Source organism: Lynx rufus, unplaced genomic scaffold (genome assembly GCF_022079265.1).
Source record: "Lynx rufus isolate CCGP_SWC_20201006 ecotype Redwood Valley unplaced genomic scaffold, mLynRuf1.p SCAF_23, whole genome shotgun sequence".
Lineage (NCBI taxonomy): Eukaryota > Metazoa > Chordata > Mammalia > Carnivora > Felidae > Lynx > Lynx rufus.
Genome location: NW_025814838.1, coordinates 7,408,678 through 7,436,461, shown reverse-complemented (window position 1 = coordinate 7,436,461; position 27,784 = coordinate 7,408,678). Strand labels below are relative to the sequence as shown.

The window sequence follows — 27,784 nt, the reverse complement described above, 5'->3', positions numbered from 1 at the left end:
CACAAAATATTCAACCTTAATAAATGAAATTTAAACTACAAGGAAACCTCACTTTTCTTCCATTAGTTTGGCAAAGGTCAAAAAGTTTACTGGCACGAGTGTGAGCAACTAGGCATCCTCCTATCTTGGGGAGCAAGGTTGAGTAAACTTCTGCAAGATGGTAATAGCAAAATGTCCTCTTTTATCTCACTCCTAATTATTTACCTTCTAGATTCAAAAACGTCCAAAGATACAGGGATTACTTAAATGAATTCTCATATATACATAGATAGGATATATATGTGATATGATGTGTGTATATGTGCATATATACACATCAGTGCACCGGCCAGAGGCCAGTTTGTTGTGGGATTTCCCGAGGAGCTTAAACAAAACTGGATTGTAACACTGACACCAGCAGCCTTCTTGTTTCCTCGCTGTCCACATTGGTTAAATATACATAGGGAGTTTATCTATATCCATAGATGTAATACTACGGTACTATCATAAAGAATGTAAATGGTCAGATAAATGTTTCAAAGATATATGGTTCAGTGAAAATGGAAGATACAGTGAAGGTTTATAGTACACTCTTTTGCTTAGAAATAGGGAGTGATATAAACATACATAATAACATATGCACAGAATATTTTGGAAGAATATACAAGAAACTGGTAACTAGTTGATCCTGGGGAGAGGAGTTGGGAGGTCAGGACAACAAGATGACTTACTTCACAAACTCTTTGTGCTGTCTCAAAAGAGGATTTTACCCCTTTTTAAATAATCCAAAAGCAAAATTCAGATTCAGGGCTCACTTTAGTTTTTAAATATTGTTAAGTCTTTCCTAGGATTGAATAATCAAATGTTTTGAGTCAAATGCTATTAATTCAGAACCAGGTCTGACATTTCTAAACTTGTGATTATATAAGGTATATACATTTGAAAATATTTTTCAATCATATAGTAATTCTAGTGAACACATTAACATAAGAATCCCAAAGAACAGGGAATAGAAATTTAAAAAATCATTATCAAATCTCAGAGATATCTGTTGGAAGAAAAAAATGGAAGTTGGTTAGAACATTAAAATGGCTTCAGCTTAAAATAAGCAAGTGATCCATTTGTTCATTTTCACAGGTAGTTTTATTTGGTTTTTAGAAAAAATATATACAGTAAGTGGAACTTCAGTCTCTTAAATAGTTTTAAATTAAAAGTATGCAAAGTGAGAGGATGAGTAGACTCCCAAAGAACAATACTGTTTAATAAAGTAGCAAATGGGAATTTCTGCAGCAAGTCAAAAACATTTATAGGAACAACAGGAACTGAACAAGGGCAGCCTGTGGCTGTCAGCTTAGCCAGCTTGGACAACACAGTGAGGGGTTTGATCTTGCTTTTTTAGTCTGACTTTAAGAATGATTTACATATTTGCCTATGCTAACCACTATAGCTTTGAGTAAAAACATCTGAAGGTGGGGGTGGGGCCCTCCAGGGCCTATGCTCATAAGCTAGCAAGATGGTAACAGCAAAGGTCAAACCAGAGCTTGCCTTTCAGTTTGGTATCAGTTGGATTTAGACATATTATGATTCCTTGTCAGTCACAGCTCAACTGGTAGCAGATGTAACCAAACTCAAGGCTTGGAGTATTTTTTAATGCCATTGATTTTGGATTAGACCCTGCTTTCTCCTGGACATTCTTCTTAACGAGTTCACAGTATACAACAGTGTTTATGAAGCCATTTCAGGTTGGCAGCCATCTGACTCCTACAGTTTTGAGAAGCGAGGAGGCAGTAGGAGTCGCCTTAGTTTTGTTTCAACTCTGCCCTTTTCCCCAGTATACTATACACTCTCTATATACTACATATATAGGGACTCCAGGCCTACTTCTCTAGGAACACACATCTATCCCTCCACTGGTTCTGGGGCTTTTCAAGGAATCACAACACAAATCAGTGCGCCAGCCAGAGGCCAGGTTGTCACGGGATTTCCTGAGGAGCTTAAACGGAACCGGGTTATAGAACTGACACCAGCAGCCACCTTCGTTCCCTGCTGTTGGCTGCTTAGTAAGCAAGACAGCGAGGCAAACGTCATGAGCCACGTGGCCATGGGGTTTACAGACACCGGTCGGAGTGGGAGAGAGAGGTGAAAGGAATCGAGCAAATTAGTAGTAGAGCTGGAGGTTGAATTAGGAATGAGAGGAGAGAGATCGGTATTTTGTTCTCTGTTCATCTATTTCTTGCTTTGTTTTCTTGATGCAGCTAAAGATCTCTTTAAAAAGCGCCTTGTATTCCGGAGGTGTTGTGGTGGTGGGGGAACTGACGGGCTCTGGGGTGACAGAGGCTGGTTCCCAGCCGCTGGTGCCCAGCTCAGGCTGGGCGTTGGTCCCCGCCAGGTCTTTGGCGAGAGCTCTGGGGGTCTGCACAGCCTTGTGGGACAGGGAGTCCTCTCCCTGCTGGCACTTCTTCAGCAACTCCTCATACTTCACCTTCAGGGCGCTGTACTGAGTGTCCACTTCATGCAGAAGGGAGATGCCCCTCTGCTTCACAGCCCTGGCCCTCCGGATGCAGGTCTCCTCGTGGCCCCTCACAATGTCCCCCCCGGCCAAGCTGCTCAGCACCGTCTCGCTGCTGCTGCGCTTAAGAGGCCTTCTGTGTGCTTCTGGCAAAGGCAGGAACAGCTCCTCCAGCAGGCTCTGGCTGTGTTCTTTGAAAGGGGTGAACAGAGAGTCCGGCACCAGCTTCTCAACGCCATTCACGAATGGATGCTCCGACTGCAGCATCTGCCGCATCTCGGCCACCTCGGCCTCCAACTCCAGCGCCCTAGCGCGGTAGGCATCCGTGGCTCCCAGCTGCTGTTCCAGTTCACTGTTCTCCTTCAGCACAAGCCCATATTCCTCCTCCATCGTCACCCGCTTCTGCCGCTCCAGGCTCAGCTGGGCCTGCAGCATCGTCACTGTTTTCTTCAAGTGCTCATTTTCTTCCTCATCGGGGCTTTGCTGACTCTGTAAGGAAGTGATCTTCTCGGCAAACACATGATCATACACAAAGTGTCTAGGAGAAAAATGTTGAAAGAATATATTATGTAGGTTGACTAGGAATGAAAAGAGATTGATTTTTTTTTCCAACTAAGTATTTTTGAGGAACTCTGACAGTTATCTTATTTATTTATTTATTTATTTATTTATTTATTTGCCTATTCCATACTAGGGCAGTGGCTAACACGAAATTATGTAAGGCTGGCAAATAAACACATGTAAGAAAACATAATTTTTGTGACTTTTTTTTTTAACCATTAAAAGTACTTCAGAACACCTATTCTCAAAGCCCAGCAGTATGATGGATACCTTTCAAGGAAATTAGAATGGCCCCGTGGTTCTCGACTTTGTGCATCAGAATCATCTGGACAGCTTTTTACCTGCATCTAGAGATTTTAATTTAGGCCTAAGGGCCTCATTGTCATTGCAGTTTGAAAAACTCCAAAGTGATTTGATGAAGGGTCAAGGTTGAAAACTACCAAAATGCAGAAGCTGGTCTCTCTCCTGCGTAGGGTCCTGGGCAACTTGTAACTGGGTTTATCTTTGTGATGATTGTATCTGCCCCTCCCTGAAAGTGTGAGGGCAGGAGCAATGGTGTCTATTTTGCTCACCACTCATGTCTGGCATAGCACCTGCCATACAATAGGTGCTCAAGAAATAGTCCTTAAAGATTCAGTCTCTTAACTCTAAATTATAAAGGCATTTCTGTAGGCAAAAACCTTGTTTTGACATTTCAATTTTTTGCACCCTAATGTGAGGTACAGCCCCCAAATCTGTAGTCTATCACAAGTACTGCACCTTAATTTAAATGAAGACTTAACACATGAAAAGCACTGAAGTGAGCACTCCCAAGACTTCCAAAAATAAGCTTTTGCAGAATTACCAAGACTCAAGAACTCTATCCATCATATGTTTAAGTTAAGTGGTTTTGTTCAAACCACTGGTGGTCTAATAACCCAGTGGCGTTTCTTAAAAGGGTACTTTTAATCTACTGGGATCCAGTATGTGTCCCTGACATGAGATGTCCCCCTGCTCATAAATGCCAAAGAAAGGCAGGCTCCTACTGGCGGAGGTCGTAGAGTTCCTTCAGACACGAGAATCTGGGTGCCGATTTCTCCTGGTCACACTTCCCCTGGCTCTTTCTTCCTTGGCCAGATGACTTCAACTCCTCCACTTGGCTCTGGAGGTGGTCAATGTTGGTTTGTAGGCATTCGATGGTTTCAGTCAGACTGTGAGGAACAGATAGAAGCCATTTGCTGCTGTCATATTAAATTAAGGGCATAAGCAGTGAGGAGAGATTAGTCGCCAGCCACTCAAACTGGGTTTTCTTAATTGGAAAGGACTTCTACTTAATCTCTATTCTCCATAAAGAATTAAGTTAAACCATACCCCGTGTTGACCCAAACCCTCTATGTGCAAGTTCTATTCTAGTTTATACTAAATGACTTACCCTAGGGCTTCCTCAATGGATTCTAGAAAATTTACCTCAGAATCTTTTGCTGTGAGGCCTTGCTGTCCGCAACTAGCTTTTGATTGGTTTCTTCCAGTTCCCGTGCTGTTATATCTAATTGCTCATAAACTTTTGCATGTTGCTCATTCATCTGCCGTAGGAGCTCCACCTGCTTGGTCAGATACTGTAAGAGAAGATGATTGTGACCAGGTGACACACTAGGCAGATAAAACACCTGCGGCGTCCCAACACCGATTCTCTGATTCGCTAACACCAACTGGGTAGCCTACAATTCAATTCGGACGCTACCTTCCTGTAGTGACCCCACAGGTTAGGAAGGGCTCAGTCCCATGAAACTGCCCCACTTCAGACACCATTTGCAAGGCTCAGAAACCACCTGTACTTCTTTCTGACAAACTAGCTATAAATATGAGTGTTTCCATGACCTCCCCTCAGGTTCAGTAATTCACTACAACTCACAGAACTCAGGAAATCACTGTATTTACACTGACTGCTTTAAAGGAGAACAACTCAGGAAGAGCACATGGGAGAGATGCATAGGGCAAAGTATGGGGGTGCAGAGTGGTGCTTCTACGCCCTCTTCAGACACATCGCCCTCCCAGCACATCGATGTGCTCTGGTTTCAGGGTTTTCCTGAAGCTTCACTGCATAGGCATGACTGATTAAATCACTGGCATTGGTGACTGAACTCAATCTTCAGCCCCAGTCCCCTCCCCAGAGGTTGGGGGTTGGACTGATGGTTCTAACCCTCTAATAACATGGGTGTGTTCCTTCTGGCAACCAGTTCCCATCCTATCACTCAGGAAATTCCAAGGGTTTTAGAAGCTCTGTGCCAGGAACTGGAGACAAAATCAAATCTATGATTTTTATTATGCCACAATACTACAGGTTCATTTTATGAAAAAAACTTTAAATCCCAATTAAAGTACCTATCTAAGAGGAAATAAACATAGGCCATCCTTTATATGTTTACTTCCCCTAATGCTTACCAACATCCTATTTATCATATAAGGCTGATCTATGCTTACAAAGCACAATACATACATAAAATTAAGATTCGACATGAAAATCTATAGGGAGCCTGATAATCCCACAAGAGAAAAAAGTATGGAACGCATGATCAATGTTTAAGCAAAAAGACCATGTATTTTTTCTCTCTTTAGAGAACGTTAGATGATTTTTTGCTTGGAAAAAAATCAAATTTTCTTCTCTAAATGAGCTATCCTGGACCAAAAAATAGGGAAAATAACACTGATTTAAGCAGAAAGAGATATTTAGCTTACTAGGATTCAAAGACTCTTGTTATTTTTAATGCTGTGAGAAAAGTTATCACTACAATCCTCCTCACTCATAAAAAAATTACCAGATTATTTATTCTGGTACAGCTAAGACTGCTTTCTAAATGGACCTTAAAAACACTTTTCTTGGGCTTTTTATACAACTATACAGTCGATGCTTGAACACCACAGGGGTTTCGGGCATCGACCCCCAGACAGTTGAAAATCGGTGTATAACTTCTGACTTCTCCCAAACTTTAATAGCCTGTTGACAGAAGCCTTACTGACAACAGTTGATTAACACACATATTTTGTCTGTTGTATATACTATCTACTATATTCTTACAATGAAGTTAGAGAAAATGTAAAGAAAATGATAAGAGAAAATACTTTTACAGTATTGTTCTGTATTTATAAAAAAAAATTCTTGTGTAAATGGACCAATGCAGTTCAAACCTGTGTTGTCAAGGGTCAACTGTACAAATGTATTTGCAGAGCTGATAGATTTCTTTCAAAGAACGTGCTCAATGATTTTCAGTGGGCTCTTTAAACGACCATGTGGCAAAGTTGAAAAACAAAGCATAAATGACCTTTTTGTTTTTTAATTTAGTTGTTTATTTTTGAGAGAGTGTGCGCGAGAGCACACAGAGGAGGGGCAGAGAGAGAGAGAGAGGGAGACACAGAATCTGAAGCAGGCTCCAGGCTCTGAGCTGTCAGCACAGGGCCTGAAATGGGGCTCGAACTCATGAACTGGGAGATCATGATCTGAGCGGAAGTCAGATGCTTAACTGAATGAGCCACCCTGGTGCCCCTATGTGACCTTTTTATATCTAATTATATAACTTGGTAGCAAGGTGTTGAGAAAACACTTAACTCTCCTAACTTCAACTTTCTCATCTGAAACTCTTGGGGCCAAAAATGTTTTAGAAAATTATTTAAATTTTAGAACAACATGGCACACACACCATACACTTTATAACATCCTCAGTGAGGTATGGGCAGCACCCTATAATTGAACACTAATATTTTAAACTTTTTTTAAAGTTTATTTACTTATTTTGAAAGAGGGAGAGAGTGCAAATGGGGGAGGAGCAGAGAGAGGGGAGGGAGAGAGAGAATCCCAAGCAGGCTCCTATGCAGGGCTAGAACTCCCAAACCACCATGACCTGAGCCACCTAGGCAGGCACCCCTTGAGCATTAATATTTCTGCATCAAAAAGTATGAATAAGGATCATAAAACAGCCTCACAGCAGTTTAGCTCAGAGTTTGCTGCCAAATGAATCTGCTGTAAACTTAAGAAAAAAAATCTTATTTTACAGAGCCTTTTGGGTTTGGAATTGAAAATAAGGAACTGTGGATCGGTTACTAACCTATCTTGTAGGGCTTGAAGTATTAAATAAGGTAAGTGAGCACAGAGCAGTCCCTGTAAAAGCTTGTGTTTATTCTTCATTCCCTCCACCCCCACCAGCTTCTCCAGGAGTCGGGCCTTAACCCTGCCCTCTGGCTGGCAATGTCCTAGTAGGTCCCGTCAATGAAGGGAAGGTATTCAATCTCTTAGGAACAAAGGTTTAGAATACAGGAATACATACAATAGCTACAGAAATTTTGCAAGCCGCTTTTATATCAAGTAGAGGCCTTAAGTATTCTTTGGGAGGATTCACAACAACCTGAAAAAAAGGTAACACATAGACCAGACACTAAGTATTAATTTACCATAGGAGCGGTCTCTGCCCGGTGACTAGAATATTCACATCCTCTGTAGGACACATCTGCTTTGTAATTTTTTCAATTCTCACAGAAATCTTGTGGTGGGCATTGGATCAGCGAAAAGAGCCTGGTGGGAGGCTGCCATAGCTAAAAGCATAGGCTCTGGGGTCAGAATTTGAAGTTACACTTTACCACTTTTAACCAGGTGACCTTTGGCAAGTAGCTTAATTCTTCTGAGGTGAGATTTCCTCATCACCTACCTCACAAGGGTTGCTGTAAGATTAAAAAGAATGTGAAGGGGTTGGCGTGGTATCTGGCATATGGTACAACTGCTCGATAAAAGGTATTCTCATCTCTACCTACAGTTAGTTTTCAAACTTTACATGTGTTAAGATTCATCTGGGGGATTAAACTATAGGAACCTGGGCCCCTTTCCCCTAAAGTTTTGAGTCAGTGAGACTGGGGCAGAGCCAGTATTCTGCATTTTTAGCAAAAACCCCAGGTGATATTAGTACGAGTGGTCCATGGATCACACTTACTAGAGGAATGTTGTTCTTGGACATGGAAAATCCTGGAGGTCTCCCCCCTCCCCTAACCTAATGTCTCTTTCTCTTGGGTCCGGGAGGCATCAGCATTCACTTAGATCAACAGTGATTCTTAAGCTCACCGTTTACCGCCTCCCTCCTTAGGACTTGTTTTAGTTGGAGCGCTCCACAAAGATGAAGCTGTATTAAACTGCTGCAGCAGCATTTTTTACCATACTTCCGGGAAATAATGTATGAGGTGTCTTCACCTTGAGTGCTGCTGCCTAAATTCTTAGTCCACCCAAGTACTGACTCTTTGCAGATGGCTAATTTTATCTACCTTTAAAAAGCTTTTTAGGGGCGCCTGGGTGGCGCAGTTGGTTAAGCGTTCGACTTCAGCCAGGTCACGATCTCGCGGTCCGCGAGTTCGAGCCCCGCGTCGGGCTCTGGGCTGGTGGCTCGGAGCCTGGAGCCTGTTTCCGATTCTGTGTCTCCCTCTCTCTCTGCCCCTCCCCCGTTCATGCTCTGTCTCTCTCTGTCCCAAAAATAAATAAAAAACGTTGAAAAAAAAATTTAACAAAATAAAAAGCTTTTTATTATGGATAATTTCAAACATATAAATGCAGAAAAATGGCTTAATGAGGCTCCATCTATCCATCATCCACTTTCAACAGTTATCAGTCTTGTCACACCTCTACTTTTCTACTCTCATCTCCAATCATTTTAAGCAAATCCAAGACAGCCTTTTTTTTTTTTTTAAGCTTATTTCTTTTGAGAAAAAGAGAGAGAGGGAGAGAGAATGCCAAGCAGGCTCTGCACTGTCAGCACAGAGCCTGACACTGGGCTCGATCCCACGAACCACGAGACCATGACCTGAGCTGCAATCCAGTCAGACGCTTGTCCCACTGAGCCACACAGGCACCCCACACATCCAAGACATCTTAACTGAGGTATACAGATTCATGTATTTCTAAGAGAACCATTTTAACTACAATTTAACCATACCTAAATACCCCAATAATCCCTTACTATCAACTATTTATGTTTCAGTATTAATATTTTCCCAACTGTCTCTTAAATGGTTTTTCCAGTTTCACCGGGAAGCTACTGATTCTTCCTTATTTCACACATTTACCTTAAAAATGCAGAGTTGCCTTACTCTAAGCAAGCTCCCCCTTCTTTAAGGATGTGTTTTTCCTGCTGGCTCCATCTAATCCAGCAGTTCTTAACATGGGGTCCTCACACAGAATTGAGAGGGTCTGTGAACTTGGATGAAAGAGAAGTTACGTGTTCATTTTCTCTAACTTCTAACTGAAATTTAGCATTCCCTTTGATTTTGAATGGAGGCAGCAAGCCATCAGTAGTAGGACAGGGCACCTAGGACTTCATCACCAATAGAAATCACAGACATTTTCATATCATGTCAGAGAGGCTGCAGAAATCTTGATTCATTGGTAACACTCATCACTATTTGAAATTACAGTTTTTAGTCCGACATTAGATCCTAGTATTTTTTTTAATTTTTTTTTTTACATTTATTTATTTTTAAGAAACAGAGTGAGACAAAGCGTGAATGGGGGAGGGGCAGAGAGAGAAGGAGACACAGAATCTGAAGCAGGCTCCAGGCTCTGAGCAAGCAGTCAGCACAGAGCCTAATGTGGGGCTCGAACCCACGAACTGTGAGATCATGACCTGAGCCAAAGTCGGACACTCAACCGACTGAGCCACCCAGGCGCCCCTAGATCCTAGTATTTAATGTATTAATAAAGAAACTTATCACTACATCACACATTTATTTTTTCAATGTTTTGATAGGCATTTCAATCTAACAGATTCCCTTTGTAACTCTATGTATTTTAAGAGGATCATCACACAGACCTCACTAGACAGCCAAAGGGACCTATGACATAAATTTTTTTTATTTTCTTCTATTTTAGAGAGAGAGCTCAAGTGGGGGAGAGGGGCAGAGGGAGAGAGAGAATCTTAAGCAGGCTCCATGCTCAGCATCGAGTATGGCACAAATTTAGGTCTCTGTTCAAACGTAACCTCTTCAGCAGCCTTTCCAAACCCTCCCTCGAAAGCAGCCCCCTTCCCAAGGCACCCTATTAATTTCCCTCAAAACAATGTAATAATAAACACCCAAATTGCATAGTTGTTAGTGTCCAGTCTTTCTAACCCTCCTTGAAAAGGAAAGCCTCTTCTGTATACCTAGTTCATTCAGCACAATTCCTGACACACAGTAGGGACTAAAAATACATTGGCTAAATGTCAATTAATTTCTTTTCCTTTCTTTTCTTTTTCTTTCTTTCTTTCTTTCTTTCTTTCTTTCTTTCTTTCTTTCTTTCTTTCTCTTCCTTCCTTTTCTCTTTCTTTCTTTCAAGTAGGCTCTACTCTTACTGTGGGGCTTGAACTCAAGACCCTGAGATCAATAGTCACATGCTCTACCAACTGAGCCAGCCAAGTGCCCCTAAACAGCAATTTCTAGACTTCTGGACAACAGCTGATTGTGCTCTCTACACAACTAGGGCCACTGAAATGTTGAGACACTTAACTGAAAGATTTTGAGAAGGGTCTTGGGTAAAGCCCTCTTGGGAAAAGGCCCTGTTAGCCACTAATTCTCTCCTCTCTAGCTCCATTTATAGATGTTTCTAATTTATTCCCGTGGCAAGAATACCTTCCAGTAATCTGAAAGACCTTTATAATTCCTACCAGCTATTATGTGGGCCCCAAGCTGTTGACCCCTTTTAAAGATATAATGTTCAAATTAGAGTTGTGGCCAACATAAAGGAAACAAGTAAATACGCAAATAAGCACAAAGAGGCTAGGGCAGTCCCCCTTCATCCACTGGGGATACACGTTCAAAGACCCCCAGCAGATGCCTAAACCATGTTTAGTACTAAACCCTAAATATACGACCGTTTTTTCCCTATACATCCATGCATACCTATGATGAAGTTTAATTTAAATTTGGCATAGTGAGAAATTAACAGTAACTAATAATAAAATAGAACAATTATAACTATATACTGTAACAGAAGTATGTGGTCTCAAAATATCTCATAGTCGTGTACCACCTTCTCGTGATGATGGGAGGTGATAAAATGCCCACAAGAGGACGCAGGAGTGTGACACAGCTGTTGGGCTAATAGTGACCTTCTGACCATCCATCAGGAAGAGGATCATCTGCTTCTGGACAGGGGCTAACCACAATAACTGAAACTACGGACAGTAAAACCACACACTGGGGGGTGCGGAAGACTAGCATGCTAAAAAAAAAAAAAGCTACCATAAGTCCCCCTCATTTGATATATCAACCTGTAATAAAAACACAATGAGACCATTTACAAAGAGCTTGTGATGTTTTGGTCTTAGAGGATTTGGCTTTAAGAACAATCTAAAGAATGGCAGGGAGCTTGTTTTCACATGGTAGGAGTTTAATCTTATTATTATTAAATCAAAACTAATCAGAGAAGCCCTTTACTTCCCCCAAGAATCTGTAACAGATTACCTAACAAAGAAGTCTGAACTAACTTGGTCAGCAACTTAAAAGAAAAATTAATAGATCTCTCAGCAAGTTCTCATATAGGGCTAGAGAATCCAGACTCCATTTATGTGGAGCATAATGCTTTATGCTTGGCCTCTCAAGTTTCAAATTAGCTTTATCAAATTTTTTCTGAATCTAGAAGGAACCAGGTTAGCTCATTTTCTAACCTTCATTTAAAGGCACAGGTATGCTACTAATGTTCTGGTTTTCTCCATCCAGAATCTTTGATACACAACCTCAAATAAATTTGATGGGACTGCCAAGATCCCCAAATTCAAGTGGCAAAAACTGCTCAAGTACAAAAGTATCTGCCATATTAAACCGTGGAAAGGGAGACATTTAAGCAAAACATTGGGAGGGGAACATGAAAGTAGCAAAATCACAGGCAAAAATGTTAATTTTATAGGCAAAAGTATAAACATTCAAGTTCTGTGAGTGATCACATGCCTGTCTTGGAATTTACATAGAAGGTCACCTTGACTGTGAGTACAAGGTTCAGGTTATGCACAAAAGCTATAAAACAGGTCACCTTAACAACTGAGGCAACCCTTTAAAAAAGAAAGGCCAGCAGAATTATATTAACACCTATTTGCAATTGTAGCACCCCGACCTAGAATGCAGGGAAAGACCAACAACCCCAACTAAAAATGCGTAAGGAATGGAATGGAAATTTGGCTTTTTGGGGATTATCCTTATACTAAGGATTACAGCCCAAATCCTCTGAATTTAGAATCAAAATGACCTTCTACAATACTGAAGAAAGATTTCTTATTACCTTTGAAAAACCTCTTTTCCCTGATTAAAATATTTTATTTCCCCTGTAGGAAATTTAAGTTGGAAAAAAAGGGCATGAATATGAAAATAAAAACCATTTATAATATAATCTATTAAAAGCTTGGCTTGTTTTTAAGATCAATTTTCCAGTAATGGAAAAGGATTTATTTTTTTTCTGAATTAAGATTCTTTCATTACTAAAATTCTTAAAACATGGATAAACTGTGAAACAATTTCTACATCCAAAATAAAAGCAAACACTTACATAATCTCATCCCCTCAGAACAAGTCTGTACCAATGGAGTACAAGCATTCTTATCACCAAGACACAGTGGAGCAAACCGGACCTGAGAAGTAATTCACATGCCTCAAGTCTCTAGCTATTTGCCATAGAATTGAGGGCTTAAACCTCAATCTTCTAAGGCTGAAGCCAGAGCTCCTTCCATCTTCTTAAAAAAATCTCCAGAGGTGGAAACCCACAGCTTAGGAATCATCAGAAGTGGACTGCAAACTGTTTATCTGTCCTCTCTTAAGATACTGATTTCAACAGGCATTTATTGATGATCTATCATGGATAAACACAGCAACAGCAAAGGGAAACAAACGGGTGTGGGGAGGAGGGACTGAAACAAATCAGTCAATATAATATATAGAATATTGGTAAATGTAGTAAAGGAAGCATAAAATGCTTTAAAATTTCTAAGGAAGACATAACCTCTTGATGAAAGAAGGGATGCCTTGAAGGTCAGACCTTTGAGTGGGAGTGACAAGTCCTGTCACTGTTGGGAATCATGCAGATTTCCAAGCAGAGAGGCAACAAAACACAAGGCTGTAGGCTTGCTTACGTGTTTGTAGGAATCTTGAAGAGAATCCAGTTGTGTCTGAGGGTGTCAGATCTCATTACTCTCTGAAGTACTCTCTCCTCCCCTCATCCAGGAGAGAAAAACTTATTGTGCAGATCAACACTGAATACAAGTGACACAGGCTGCAGGCATCTCTGAAGCCAATCATTACTTTCAATAGTTTAATATTTTTTCGTTTTTACAATTAATAACAATCTCTAAAAGAATACCGATCAATTTCTACTAGGATTATTTGAAACCTGCCGAGTATTTGAGAGCACATTTGTAGTTCTACTTTCAAAATACCCTTTGACAGTTTCTTAGTTGTCTATTTCTATAATGTCTATAATGAGTCCAGTTTGGGGGATTTCATCCTAGTATTATTACCAGTTCTGCAATATTGTTTATCCACTTTAAGTAGTTTGTACCAGTACTATTTTTATGGATTGTCTCATTTCAAATTTTTCTGGGGGTAGAGTAAAGGCTGACTTTCTGGTTTTCAATTACACCTTTTACTAACTTCAAAAAATGATCATGTATTACTTTTCTAATCAGGAAAACTCCCAATAAATATTCTGAAAAGTTAGCTTAAAACTTGTACAAGTGGGGGGCACCTGGGTGGCTCAGTTGGTTGAGCATCCGACTCTTGATTTCGGCTCAGGTCATGATCTCATGGTTCAGGGTTCTAGCCCCACACTGGGCTCTGTGCTGACAGTGCAGAGCCTGCTTCGGGTTCTTTCTCTCCCTCTCTCTTTACACCTCCCCTGCTTACTCTTTTCTGCTCTCTCTCAATAATAAACAAACTACATAAATTTAAAAAATAAACAACAAACTAAAAAATATTAAGAAAAAAAAGTGTCCAAGTGGGGGGCACCCAGGTAGCTCAGTCGTTTGAGCACCCAACTCTTGATTTTGGCATGGTTCATGAGATCAAGCCCCACAATGAGCATGGAGCTTGCTTAATATTCTCTCTTACTTTCTCCCTTCCTCTCCCTCAGCCCCTCTTCCTGGCTAACGGTCTCTAAAAAAAGAAAAAACAAAACGCTAAAAAATTAAAAAAAACAAAAAACCTGTATGAGCCGTAAAGTTCAAACAGGCTAATCTAGGTGTTAGAATGCTGGTTAGTGGCAGTGACAACTGGCAGAGCTGATAATGTTCTAATTTCTTATCTGGGTATTGACTGTATTAATATGTTTACTTTATGAAAACTCATTGAACTATATATTTAGGATCTGTGTTTTCTGCATGTGTATTTCAATAAAAAGTTTACTTAAAAGAGAAAAAGAAACTGATAGAAGGTTTTAATTAAGGAAAGAGCCCTTATAAAGTTTAGGGGGTTCCTAAAGGTTACAACGATAAGAGGCACATAATTCCCTTTCAGTAGGGAATTAGGCTCTTTGGTTGCCCGCTTACTTTTATAAGAACATCAAGCCTACCTTGTTTTAGACTATTTCAAGTCTATGTTGTGATTTGTAAGTCTGCACAGGAGCAGATGTGAACTGAGCAGGCAACAAGGCCAGTTTGTGGGGGTCCTCTCACTGCTAAGTGGGCTTAACCAGCACTGCCATTTCATCCCATTTTGTCCCATCCCCATTGACTTTCATAAAGTGATTTACAAAAAGAAAGAAGAAAGCCAAGTGCAATGGCAGAGAAGTAATCTATGACAGTGTTGTTCTCAGCCAAAACACAGCTTTGGATAAAGAGTAAAATGTTGAAAGCTACAATTCTTGGATCTAAGAACCAGAGGACTGCATGCTCTATTATGGAAACAAGAGATTCATGAAAACATTTCTGGAATACTCCAGGCTAAATTTATTTGAATAGTTTATACATGTATTTAATTTCATATTTATTTAACCATTAAGATGTGAACTGAGTATGAGTAGTTCATTTCCATTATGCTTTGCAACATCTTATAGAAAATAATAGATGGTATAGTGTGTTACTTATAGATTTGGAGAATCTTAAAGATCGGTGGATTTTTTTTTTTTTCAGAATGTTAGCAATCTGTCTTAATATTCCTCAATACAACAGGGAAAAAAAGGTAGAAAATAAGTAACTTAGATCATAAAGCAATCGTGTTTGTGATCTCCTACAGTGGTAGCAAATAGGCATCACTCTCTTAGTATGCAAATAATACCCTTTTTTCATCTATACTTGGGAGATATTCTAAAATAAGTAGCAGTTATAGAATTCAGTTACAATGAATTCAGGTGCTTTTCATAGAAAACATCAATACAGTGTATTAAGAAAATGCTTCTACACAAATACTAATAGACATATCTCACAGTATATGATAGTCTTCATAGACTACTTCATAGACTACTCTAGGACATCTTCTGATGAGTTGTAAAGCAAAGTCTACAACACAAAGCAAGTACGAATTCCTTGAGCACGTACATTTGGCTAGTTTTAACAGTTTTAAAAAATTTATTCTGGTATTTCTGGAGGGCACCTGGGTGGCTCAGTCGGTTAAGCACCTAACTCTTGGTTTTGGATCAGGTCATAATCTCACAGTTCATGGGATCAAGCCCTGAGTCAGATTCAGGGCTTAAGATTCTCTCTGGGATTCTCTCTCTCTGTCCTTCCCCCACTCACATGCACATGCTCCCTCTCTCTCAAAATAAATAAACTTTCAAAAAAATGCCTGGTTTTTCTGCATTTTTAGGTTTCTGACAAACTGTACAGTAATTACATCTAATTTTGGGTATGGCATCTTCTACACTCTTTTGATATAGAAAAGCGCTAAAAGTGGCAGCTGGTGCCTTTAATATCATTACAAGATACACCTTCCTAGAATGATAAAAGTGTATTTCCCACATAGCCAATCACATTATTGGCTATATTCATAAATCCTGATGAAGAGGCAGATCTACTGTATATATACATCTTAATTATGGCTACTATGTAAAAATAAGGATACTGAGATTAAGAATTTGCCTTAGTTTTGATGGTAGATTTATTTGTATTAAAAAATTGAAGTTTGTGTAATTTTGATTGCTTAGAAGTCAAGGACTATATGTAATTCTATTTCTTTGAGTTTCTAGAACCTGGTTCAGTATATAATTAGACTCAGTAAGTTCTGATCACGGTTGGTTTTTTTTTTTTAGAATATTTACTTGTTTATTGAGAGAGAGAGCACACTTGTGAGCAAGTGTGCAGAAGTTGGGGAGGGGCGGGGGGAGGGAGGGGCGGGGGGGGGGAATGAATCTCAAGCAGGGTCCTTGCTATCAGCACAGTGGTGGGGCTTGATCTAATGAACCTGTGAGATCATGACTGGAACTGAAATCAAAAGTCGGACACTTAACCAACTGAACCACCCAGGCGCCCGTGATCACTGTTCTAAGGTCTTTTATACTCACACAAGAGTGCTGGTTTTAATGTACCAATTTGAAGAGAAGGAATTGTAATTTAAGTGCAAAGCTTTTTAGGGTGGGCATACGGGGGGGTTGGAGCATGGAGAAAAGTATTCTAATCAGACAACTGTCAGGTTAATATCCAAAATTATCATCTTTACAGTCACATGACTTACACATAACTGGGCTACTAGAATGGGACCATTTATAAGACAGCACCTTGCATTTTTAAAGCCTTAATCTAGTGTATTTCATTTTAGTTTGTTCAACTAAAGGAAAAAGTACTCTTTTAATTTTAAAAAATCTATTGGGGCGCCTAGGTGGCTCAGTCGGTTAAGCGTCCGACTTCAGTTCAGGTCACAATCTCGTGGTCCGTTGAGTTCGAGCCCTGCGTCGGGCTCTGGGCTGATGGCTCGGAGCCTGGAGCCTGCTTCCGATTCTGTGTCTCCCTCTCTCTCTGTCCCTCCCCCGTTCATGCTCTGTCTCTGTCTCAAAAATAAATAAAACATTAAAAAAATTTTTTTTAAATCTACTAAAAATGTAAATAAATTAAGATCATAGCAGGGAGAAAGAAATATCTATTTTATGGTTAATTTTTTTTAAGTAAACTCCACCCACAACATGGGGTTCAAACTTAAGACCTGAAATCAAGAGTCACATGCTCTACTGACTGAACCAGTCAGGTGTCCCTGATTAATTCTTTGAATGGCACAAGAAGGTTTTTTTGTTTTTGTTTTTTTAAGTTTACTTATTTATTTTGAGAGAGAAAGAGAGATTGCAAGTGAGTGAGCACGAGCAGGGGAGGGGCAGAGAGAGAGGCAGAGAGAGAGAATCCCAAGCAGGCTCCACGCTCAGCACAGAGCTTGACTTAGGGCTGGGATCTTACAAAGGTCAGATCATGACCTTAGCCGAAATCAAGAGTCGGATGCTTAATTGACTAAGCCACCCAGGCACTCCTGAATGGCATAAGAAGTTTAAACATATTATGAAATCAGGTAATATGATTTAAATTTTTTTCCATCTAAACCCAAATTTAGGATGGAGTTTGGCAGTGGTTAGGAGAGGGGCTGTAACCAAGGAGGGAGCCTCAACAATGTGGGTATTTTTACTTCAGCTGGGTGGTGGGTACATAGCTGTTAACTATATTATTCTTATACCTCTTGGCATATCTGGAATATTGCATAATTCATTTTTTAAAAGAAAAAAGTAAAAAATGAAGTATAATATGGACAACTTTATTGTGCTTCACATACTGGCAAATACTGGACCATTTACTTCTAATACACTTTACCAAGGGTGAAGAGAGAAATTTCTTTCATCAGACTTCTATGTTGGGAAAGCATAAAGAAAATAGAAATCAACCTCCCCACCCTCTCCAATGGTTCTTTGAAAGTGCAGAACATGATTGGTACAGTAACAGCAACAGGCCATACCTCAAAGCGTAACTCTCTTAATGAGTAAATTACCTCAATTTCCTGTAACTGCTCCTGATTGGTTGTGTACATCTGCTGAAGAGAATCCTCCAACTCTGTGTTCCGATCCAGTAATGTCTTCCCAAGTTCAGCAGCAAGTTGGAGATCTAGCACAACAAGTCAACAAGCACAATAATGCAAATGATCACACTTCAACCTTGTATATAACCCAGTGCCTAAAGTAAGAATGAATCAAGGGGCACCTGGGTGGCTCAGGTCATGACCTCATGGTCTGGGAGTTTGGGCCCCACATTGAACTCTCTACTGACAGCTCAGAACCTGGAGCCTGTTTTGGATTTTGTGTCTCCCCCTCTATCTCTGCCCCTCCCCAACTTGTGCTCTCTCTTGCTCTCAAAAGTAAATAAAACAGGGGCGCCTGGGTGGCTCAGTCAGTTAAGCGGCCGACTTCAGCTCAGGTCATGATCTCACGGTCCGTGAGTTCGAGCCCCGCATCGGGCTCTGTGCTGACAGCTCAGAGCCTGGAGGCTGTTTCAGATTCTGTGTCTCCCTCTCTCTGACCCTCCCCCGTTCATGCTCTGTCTCTCTCTGTCTCAAAAATAAATAAACGTTAAAAAAAAAATTTTTTTTAATAAATAAAACATTAAAAAAAATTTTTTTAAAGAATGAATCAGGACCTAACCCAACACAAAGTTTCAGTCAGATCCCAATGGAAGGAAAAATGGCACAGAAAGAAACCAGAGTTCTATTTAAAATTCAGTTGAACTGGGTTCCTCTATCCAGTAATGTACACTGTTATATACCTTACTTGTAAGATGGAGATGTATTTATTCATTCAGAAATGATCATTCATCACAGTGACCTCTAACATAATAATTATTTGCTCATGGACTGGACTTATTCATATCATCGTCTACTTTCTTCTAGAAGATCTTTACGCCAAAGTACAGGCAGATCTTTCAATAGTTTCTAGAGTTCCCATGAAATCTGGCTGTTGTGAATCTGTCAAAGCAAAGTATGTATTACAGATCCTGAACTCCTAAGGAGACTAAAATTAAGTCAAAAAAGGGAAAAACTGGGGTGCCTCGGTGGCTCAGTCGGTTAAGCATTGGACACTTGATTTTGGCTCAGGTCATCATGGTCTCAAGGTTTGTGGATTTGAACCCTGCACTGTCACTGTGGAGCCTGCTTGGGATTCTCTCTCTCCCTCTGCCCCTCCCTCCCCCTCTCTCTCTCAAAATAAACTTAAAAAAAAAAAAACATCAATAATAATACCTGCTCCAGGTCTCTCATTTTTTTCTACCTCTCTTCATGTCTTTCTCCAAGATGAGCACATCAGATAAGCAACACAGTGAGTTTTTAAGGTAATTACATGTCCATAGCTTATACTTTGACTTAACACAAACCATATTTCTATTTTAATTTTTTTAATGTTTTATTATTTATTTTAGAGAAAGAGATAGAGAGACAGAGCGTGAGTGGGGGAGGGGCAGAGAGAGAGGGAGACACAGAATCCAAAGCAGGCTCCGCACTTTGAACTGTCAGCACAGAGCCTGATGTGGGGCTCGAGCTTACCAACTGTGAGATCAAGACGTGAGCGCAAGTCAGACGCTTAACCAACTGAGCCACCCGGGAGCCCTACCATATTTCTATTTTAAACCTAATTTTCCAACTCTCTCTCTTCTTAGGCATATATGTACCTAAGACAAGGTTTGTTTGTATTATACACAATACCCAAAACAAAAAATTTAATGATACTAAAATGGACAATAGTTCTAATATAAGTAACTGAAACACCTATCTGCATAGTAAGTTTCATGGGAGGTCCTTCAATATAGTGAGAAATGCACTGAACTGAGTAGAAAGGTCTGAGGTCGAGTTCTGACTACCATTTACCAGGTTAACTCTTTCAATATAGTGACTTTAAAGGTCCCTACACTTAGTATTCTTGTGTAGAGAGATGATGGTCCTATCAGTGTAAGATTATAAAAACCAAATGAAATAATATATAAGGAAGTACTTCAGAAACTAAGCTGCATACAAAATCAAAGTATTATTAGTATGCATTGGTTCACAAATTAATGTTTTTATTGCTAGGCACTATGCCAAGTTTTGGCTACAGAATGGTGAATAAGATGGATGAAGTTCCTGTTATCCTGACATTCCAAGAGATGAATGGGAAAAGTCAGACAGTAAATAAGTAAATAAATTTGCCAAATGTGATAAACACTTTTCATTCATACATGCATGCATACGTTCATTAATACCGGACACTGTTCTGGACATTAGGAATAGAAGAATGAACTTAGCTAAAAAATTCCCTGCCCTCATGAAGCTTCTTTCTATTGGGAGAAACAGCATGATAAAATATAAAATAGATAGCAGTAAGTGCTGGGGCGCCTGGGTGGCTGAGTCGGTTAAGTGTCCGACTTCAGCTCAGGTCATGATCTCGTGGTCCGTGGGTTCGAGCCCCACGTCGGGCTCTGTGCTGACCGCTCAGAGCCTGGAGCCTGTTTCAGATTCTGTGTCTCCCTCTCTCTCTGACCCTCTCCCGTTCATGCTCTGTCTCTCTCTGTCTCTATAATAAACATTAAAAAATTTTTTTTAAAAAAGATAGCAGTAAGTGCTAAAGAGAAAAAATGTATCGAGTTAGGGGGATGTGAAGAATGTGGATGTGGGAGGTTGAAATTTATGAACACGCGACCAGGGTGACATTAGAATTAAGATGTGGGGGCACCCAGGCAGCTCAATTGGTTGAGTGTCCAACTTCGGCTCAGGTTATGATCTTGCGGTTTTGGAGTTAGAACCCCGTATCGGGTTCTGTGCTGACAGCTGGGAGCCTGGAGCTGCTTCGGATCCTCTGTCCCCCCATCTCTCTGCCCCTCGCCCACTTGCACTTGCTATTCAAAATAAATATTAAAAAAACAAAAAGGACTAAGGTGTGAAGGAACTGAATAAATGACCCACCTAGATCAATCTAGAGGACCACCATTCCACGTAGAGACAAAACAAGGCCAAAGGCTCTGGGAGGAAGTGTAATTGGAGCTAACGAGGCTGAAGCGAAGTGTGCATAAGGGGCAAGAGGGTGACAAGTCAGAGGGGCTCCAAGGTTGCCGGGCCAGCTGGTATAGGACCTAACTAAGAAGGTCAAGATTTTGGCTTTTACTCTGAGTAAAATGGAACCCAGTGAAGGCTTTTGACAGGATGAGTGGCTGCTGTGTGAACAGACTGAAGAGATAAAGATGGAAGCAGGGTGACAGGAGGATACTGCAATCATCTCAGTAGGAGACGGTGGTGGCTTGGACCACAGTGGAGGAGATGAAGACAGGGGTAGGAATCCAGATATGGTTTAAAGTGGAGCTAAAGAGATTTGTCAACCAATTGAATGTGATGTGTGAGGAAAAAAATAGATTTGGTGATCATGAACAAAGGATCTATTTTAGAAAGAGGTCACAAGAAAAGTCTGAGGGGATATTTTAGCTGAGGCTTGAAGAGTGAGGAGTAAAAAAGTGAGACAGGCACTCCAACAAGAAAGAAGCTGGCACAGTCTGCAACCTGACAAGAAGCCAGTGTGATAGAAGCGGGAGAGGGAGAGCGGGAAGAGATGAAGCTGGACCGTAGGCAGAGCATACAAGAGCTTATAGCCCATGTAGGGACAGTCTAAATTTTACTCTAAGTATGATGGAAAGTCACTTTACTTAATGTCAGAAAATATTATGAAAACAATATTCATGATGAAAACAGGGAACCTCACTACATATGCTTTTTAATTTTTAGGGGCACCTGGGTAGCTCAGTCGGTTAAGCATCTGACTCAGGTCATGGATCTCATGGTCATGAGATCGAACCCCACGTTGGGCTCCGTGCTGGGTGTGGAGCCTGCTTGAGATTCTCTCTCACCCTGCCTCTGTCCCTCTGGTGCGCTCTCTCTCTCTCTCTCTCTCTCTCTAAAAAACAAACAAAAACCTTTAAAAACTTGACTTTTAGAGGTTGACAAGTTTTTATGTTTATTCATTACCATCGACATTAAAATTTAACCTAAAGTGGTAAAAGAAAAGCAATTAATTTTTGTTATGTGGTACTGTCCACTCGAGTGCATAATTAGTATTCTACTTGATTAGTTTTTCCTCATTAGGAAAAAACAAAGTAGCAAAACCTCCCAGACACCACTCCAGCTCATTTTAAAACATCTTACACCCATTTATAATAAAACAGTATATATGTTGGCAGATAGGTGTTAAAATACATTTTCTCATGATTTAAATATTAAAAAGCCTATTAATGAACTTAAGACTTCAGATAACAAGTCCATGAAATAACATCTTCTATTCGCAAGGCACAGAACTTTACGAACAGCTCAAAGCACTTAAGAGATTAATCTTTCTATCTTTTCAAGGTATTTAGTCCAGATTTTCAAATGAAACAACCTGAAGCACAAAGATGCTACCTGACTGACCAAATCTACATGGTGAGTCACCGCACAACAGCAACTACTGTCAACAGCTTCTAACTTCGCTTACATCATACTCCACATCTTTATACCAGGAGGCCCACACACCTCTTTGTTTCGGGTGGAGAGTAGATTTCCCTCTATGAGGTACTTAATCTTTTCACTTGTTTTTATAGATGGCGATGAGAAGCCAGAGTTGAGCTACTTGGCTTTTACTGCCTGTTCTGCCAGTGAAATCACATAACAACTCCAGGCAAGTTAATATCTTGTTTTCACTAAATGCAGAAGGAACTATGTACCGCTGGCAGAGGCTTTGTACTCATAGGGTGTGTAATGTGTATACACAGCCCTCCCCCACCCCCCCACCAAGAAGCCACCATGCTTATCAAAGACAAAGCATATAAACATTACCTAGACATTACTTAAATCTCTCCTGGCCTGTTGTAAGGTGGTAATTCCTCACTGGGAAGGACCAGAGACTCATCAAAGGTGTTCTTAACTAGCGATCAAAACCTGAGCCAAAACCTCCTCCAGAATCAAGGCTAACTTGTGGCCATCTTCAACTACTTTCATTCACTTATGAAACTACCTGCTACTTAATACGCAGCCAGGAGCAGCTTTTCTCCTCCTGCTGCTGCAGAAAGAGATGTCAAGCACAGCACGCTTCCAGTAAACAGCAAGCAGAAAATAATTTGAGACTTGCCCTTATCTCAATCCTTATTTCCAGTTAAACAAAGCCCCAACCTGGTTTGGTAACCTGAAGTCTCAATCTCCTAAATATTTCATAGATGTTTAGGATAGAATTCCGGCAAAAACAAGTCTCAACTACAAGTAAGTGTCTGCGAAGTCACACGGCATAATAGGATATTACTTCATCTGTTAGTTTAAAGACAAGGGTCTTTTTTTGGTCTAAAAAAAATTCATTTCCTGTTGTGTAGCATCTGGCTTCCATAACCATAAGAAGCCAAAAGCTGGCAGGAAGCCCAAGAAGCATTTCTAAATAATTAGTGGGGGCAATGGGAGAATGTTCAATGTCCTTATATTTTAAAGTAAGACACAAAAGGATACAATATCATTTTGAAGCTTCATGCACCTGATCATCTCTAGTTTACGATAAGGATTTTCATTAAGAGATGGTCTTTTCTAAATCCTATTGAACTTACTGAGCTGATCTAGGCAGCCACTAAAAATACCACACACTGGGGCACCTGGGTGGCTCAGTCGGTTGAATATCTGACACCAGCTCAGGTCATGAACTCATGGTTCGCAGTTTCGAGCCCCGCGTCAGGCTCTGTGCTGACAGCTCAGAGCCTGGAGCCAGCTTCTCATTCTGTGTCTGCCTCTCTCTCTCTCTCCCTCTCTCTCTCTGCCCCTCACCTGCTGGTGCTCTGTCTCTGTCTCTCTCAAAAATAAATAAAACATCAAAAATAATAAATAAAAATACCACACATTTCCTGCAGGCTTGAGAATTACAACCTATCAGTATCTTCATATGTTTAATATTTTCACTAATCAATCTTTGCACATAATAATCATCTATTTTAACAGATAAACTGTAAGGTTTAAACCGGTACTCTACTCAGCCCTATGCCTTAAGCAAAACTACCTCTGGCAGCTGAGTGATTTTTTTTTAAAGGCTCTTTCTTCCAGAATTCTGAAACCTTTAAATTCCACTGCTATTATATTTTTAATTGACTTCAGTTTTTCATGAACCATGAGGACAACATATTCCCATGTTAGCTGAAGACTGCAGCAGTAATTCAACAACATTAAGGCTGAAAGCTTTTCCTATTACAAAATCAGATGCGTCATTGGGTGATGCTTCTGTGTAACTCCTGTTGCCAACGTTACTATAATTGGGAAAGCAAAAAAGCCTGAATATAAACATCAAGAAAAATGATGGTGCCAGTTTTAATGACCCTTCAACAATGATTCAGCAAATTAGTTGTGCACTTGGAAAACGTACTCATCATGAAAAGAAGCAGAAGTCTAAGGATTCCTTTAAACTAAGATTTCATTTGCTGATCCATATAGTAGAAACTTGAAGCGTTATTCTAAGCTTGCACAGCTCACCAAATGACAATTATAATAGCAGTTGGACTGAAAGAAAACTTAGTCTCTGAAGTCTTTCCACCTTGTTCTCAGGCACACATTTCAAAGCAAGCACCATCATTACCTGCACAGAAGGCTCCTGCTGTCCCAGAAAGGATCTTACCCACAGAGATCATTGTCAGTATTCTTACTGCGCCAACTCAGCTCGCTGACAAAAGACAGTCTCTTTATCAAAGTGTTCTGTAAAAGCAAAGGTTTTCTCCTTCTGCCTGCACAAGCTTTACATGTTTCTAACAAGGTATAAATGGTGGACCAGAGCCTTCTGAGATTAGAATTTTTCTGCAATTTTAATTTAAAAAAGAATGCCCCACCAAACTTTGATACGATCGATCTACTTAAATAATACTTCTATTACTAAAGGAAACAAATTTGTAGTTTAATGACTTTGAGAACGGGATCTTAAAAAGTTGTTTTAGGAGCTCTCTCCAAACAAGGCTTGCTCAGTAAAGTTAATGAGGATGTTAAAAAAATAAATGTCCGCACTTGATAAAAATCCCACTAGATGTGTTTATCAATCTGTTCAACAGGACAGACTTGCTCCCAAACTGTATTTAGCAGCAAATATCTACGAAGGGCCTACCATGCACCAGGCACTGTAGCTGGGCACACACCAGGAGGCAACATCTCCAGGCTTCTCTAGTAAACAGATTCCTACACTGTCAACTCCAAGGGTAGGATCTTATCTATCCTATCTTGTGGATAGGATCTTATCTATCCTATCTTGTGGCCCCAGTGCCTAGATGAATACCTGGCACAGAGTAGATAATAAATTTTTCAGAAATTAACACACTTAAAAATTCATTAGAAGTTTAGGTATTTTTTAATATATAATTTTTAAAAACTGGGACAGGGGCGCCTGGGTGGCTCAGTCGGTTGGTTAAGTGTCCGACTTCGACTCAGGTCATGATCTCACAGTTGATGGGTTTGAGCCCCAGCTCTGTGTCAGCACAGAGCCTGGAGCCTGCTTCAGATTCTGTATCTCCCTCTCTGCCCCTCCTTTGCTCACGCTCGGTCTCTGTCTCTCAAAAATAAATAAAAATGTTAAAAAAATTTTTTTTTAATGAAAACTGGGACAAAGCTATTCTTTTATTCACAGTGCAGACGTCATTCTTTTACAGGCCTATTCGTAAGTTATGACTTTTGCAATTTCACACCTATTCCTACCCCCACGCACTTAGTTATGACATACAGGGCTGTCAAAGTCCACTGTAATAACAGATGTGAAAGTCTTCTGAAAAGCAGAGAACAAATTCCAAATGCAAACTGACATTAAGGAGGTTCAGACCTGTGCTCATTAAGGTTTCATTAAACTTGAACATCTGATGACTTTGTTTGGGTTAGAGGTTAAAGAGTTCCACATGTAACCCCAACATGTTACATTTGCTTCTTGTAGATTTAAGTATTACAACTTAAATCTGCTCTTAACAACTTCCCACAGGGTGTAAAGTGTAGTGTGGACAAAAGCACCTGATGGAAGAGAGACATGAAAACAGTTTGAGAGCCTCAGTTCACCAAATATTAAAACTGAGCCTCTATTTTGTGATCAGTGTTATGCTAGATTTTTAAATAAGGGCCTATACAGATCTATGCTTGCTAAATAAAAATATTTAGCTTCAATTATACAAACTGCTTAAGGTATCGTAGGGAAATGTTGCAATGGTGTAGTATTTGACTCATTAATCCTAGAGAAAGTATCAAACTAGGCCATCAATCCTTATGGGGAATTCTGAAAACGGGTTTGTTAAAATGTAAGACAAATTTGCCTTGTGGATATTGGGAACATGATGGCAAATCATGCACTATAGCCACTGAATAGCTTGGACTATGTAAGTGAGCTTGTGAACCACTTTGGTTCAAGTGACTGTCCACGAAACACTTAAAAAAAAAAAAAAGAAAAAGAAAGAACAAAACCACCTCCCCTCTCAAAAGAGTTGCTTGTCTTGTTTTCCTTTTCTAAGTACAAGCTACTCAAGCCTACACCCTTCCCCACCTCCACCCCAAGTTCAATGATTAGCATGAACAAGTATCACCGCCATTTAATATTCAACTAAATGAGATGTTAATTTGCAGTGCCGTTTTAGAGCTGAGAAAGTTGATTTGCACAGAATTGCAGAAACCGAAGATGCCTGGATAAAATTCCTAAGGAGTATTCGGTGTGCTGGTTAAAAAGTTTGCTCTGAAGTTCGGAGTGGAATCCTATCTCCCCCAGTAACAGTATCCATAGCTTGATGGGAAGACTAAATGGGCATCAGTGTTAAAAATCCACAAAAAGTGTTCCCTAATTGCAAATGCTCTCTATTAATATGCAAAAAAGGGTGGGGGCACTGCCTCCAAACTGAAGGCTGCTTTAACATTTTTCTTTGAGACATCTTCAGCAAGAAATCCGAGGCAGGCCCAGATCTGAAAGCCTGTTTGCAACTAAAAAACTAGATGCCAACTAGGAGAAGTGGCAGAGGCAGAAGTGCCTCAAGTCATTTTCACTTGGCATCTGGTGTACGATGCATTAGCAAAAAAGTTTTTCAACCTTCTGACACCCAACTTAAGAAGCTGTAAGCCGGTGATAAAGGAGAGATAAGGTCTGGGCAGTAGCTAGGACTCCTCGTTGTGAGTGTATGGGTTCAAAAATTCTTGCCCCCACGCTTGACTTGGGGGAGGTCACTTGGTGGTTTAGCCTCGCTTTCCTCATCTGGGAAATGGGGACAAGAGATGCTGCTCTCCAAGTAAGGCGTCGGGCGGATGAAATGGGAGGGCCCGGCACCGTTCCCGCCCCCCAGCACTGCTACCCCCAACACCTGCAGCAGCTCCCACCGGGCGTGGGCCGGGGGTCCCCCTGGAGGTGCGGAGGGGCAAACGGAGCTTCCAGGTAACGCGGGGAGGATTCAACCGCTAACCGGGGAGGCGGTCCCAGCGGTGCCCGGCGCAGTTAGCACCCCACACGCAGGGACGGTGAGGGTCACTGAGCAGAAGCGGCCTCCCGGCGGGCTGGGCACCCTCCCGGTCCCCACGCCAGGTGAGCGCCGGACATTCCCGCACCTGACGTCCGCCAGCCGCCAGGGAAACCAACTTTTTAACGGTTTCGCACCCGGGAGCCTCCCTCTCCAGGCCGCCCGCCCGGGGAGCGACCGCGCCCTCACCTTGCTGGAGGTCCCGGTGGTCGTACCACGGCTCGTCCTCCTTCATCTCAAACTCCTCCACCAGGTTTTCCGCCAGCATCTCGACCGGCTCCTCCGGGGGCAGCGGCCCCCGCCGCCGCCGTCCCGCCTCAGCCGCTGCCCCGGGCGCTCCGCC

At 40.9% G+C, this 27,784-nt stretch overlaps 1 protein-coding gene across 1 annotated transcript; it reads right to left on the bottom strand.

Annotated features, from left to right (window-relative positions):
- Window positions 1-1,119: 1,119 nt before the first annotated feature.
- CDR2 (cerebellar degeneration related protein 2) lies at window positions 1,120-27,784 on the bottom strand. Its single transcript, XM_047087742.1, has 5 exons — window positions 27,631-27,784; window positions 17,972-18,084; window positions 4,496-4,644; window positions 4,075-4,239; window positions 1,120-3,026 (listed from the first exon to the last, which is right to left on the bottom strand). The coding sequence occupies exons 1-5, from the start codon at window positions 27,707-27,709 to the stop codon at window positions 2,162-2,164; spliced, it is 1,371 nt and encodes a 456-aa protein (XP_046943698.1). The 5' UTR covers window positions 27,710-27,784; the 3' UTR covers window positions 1,120-2,161.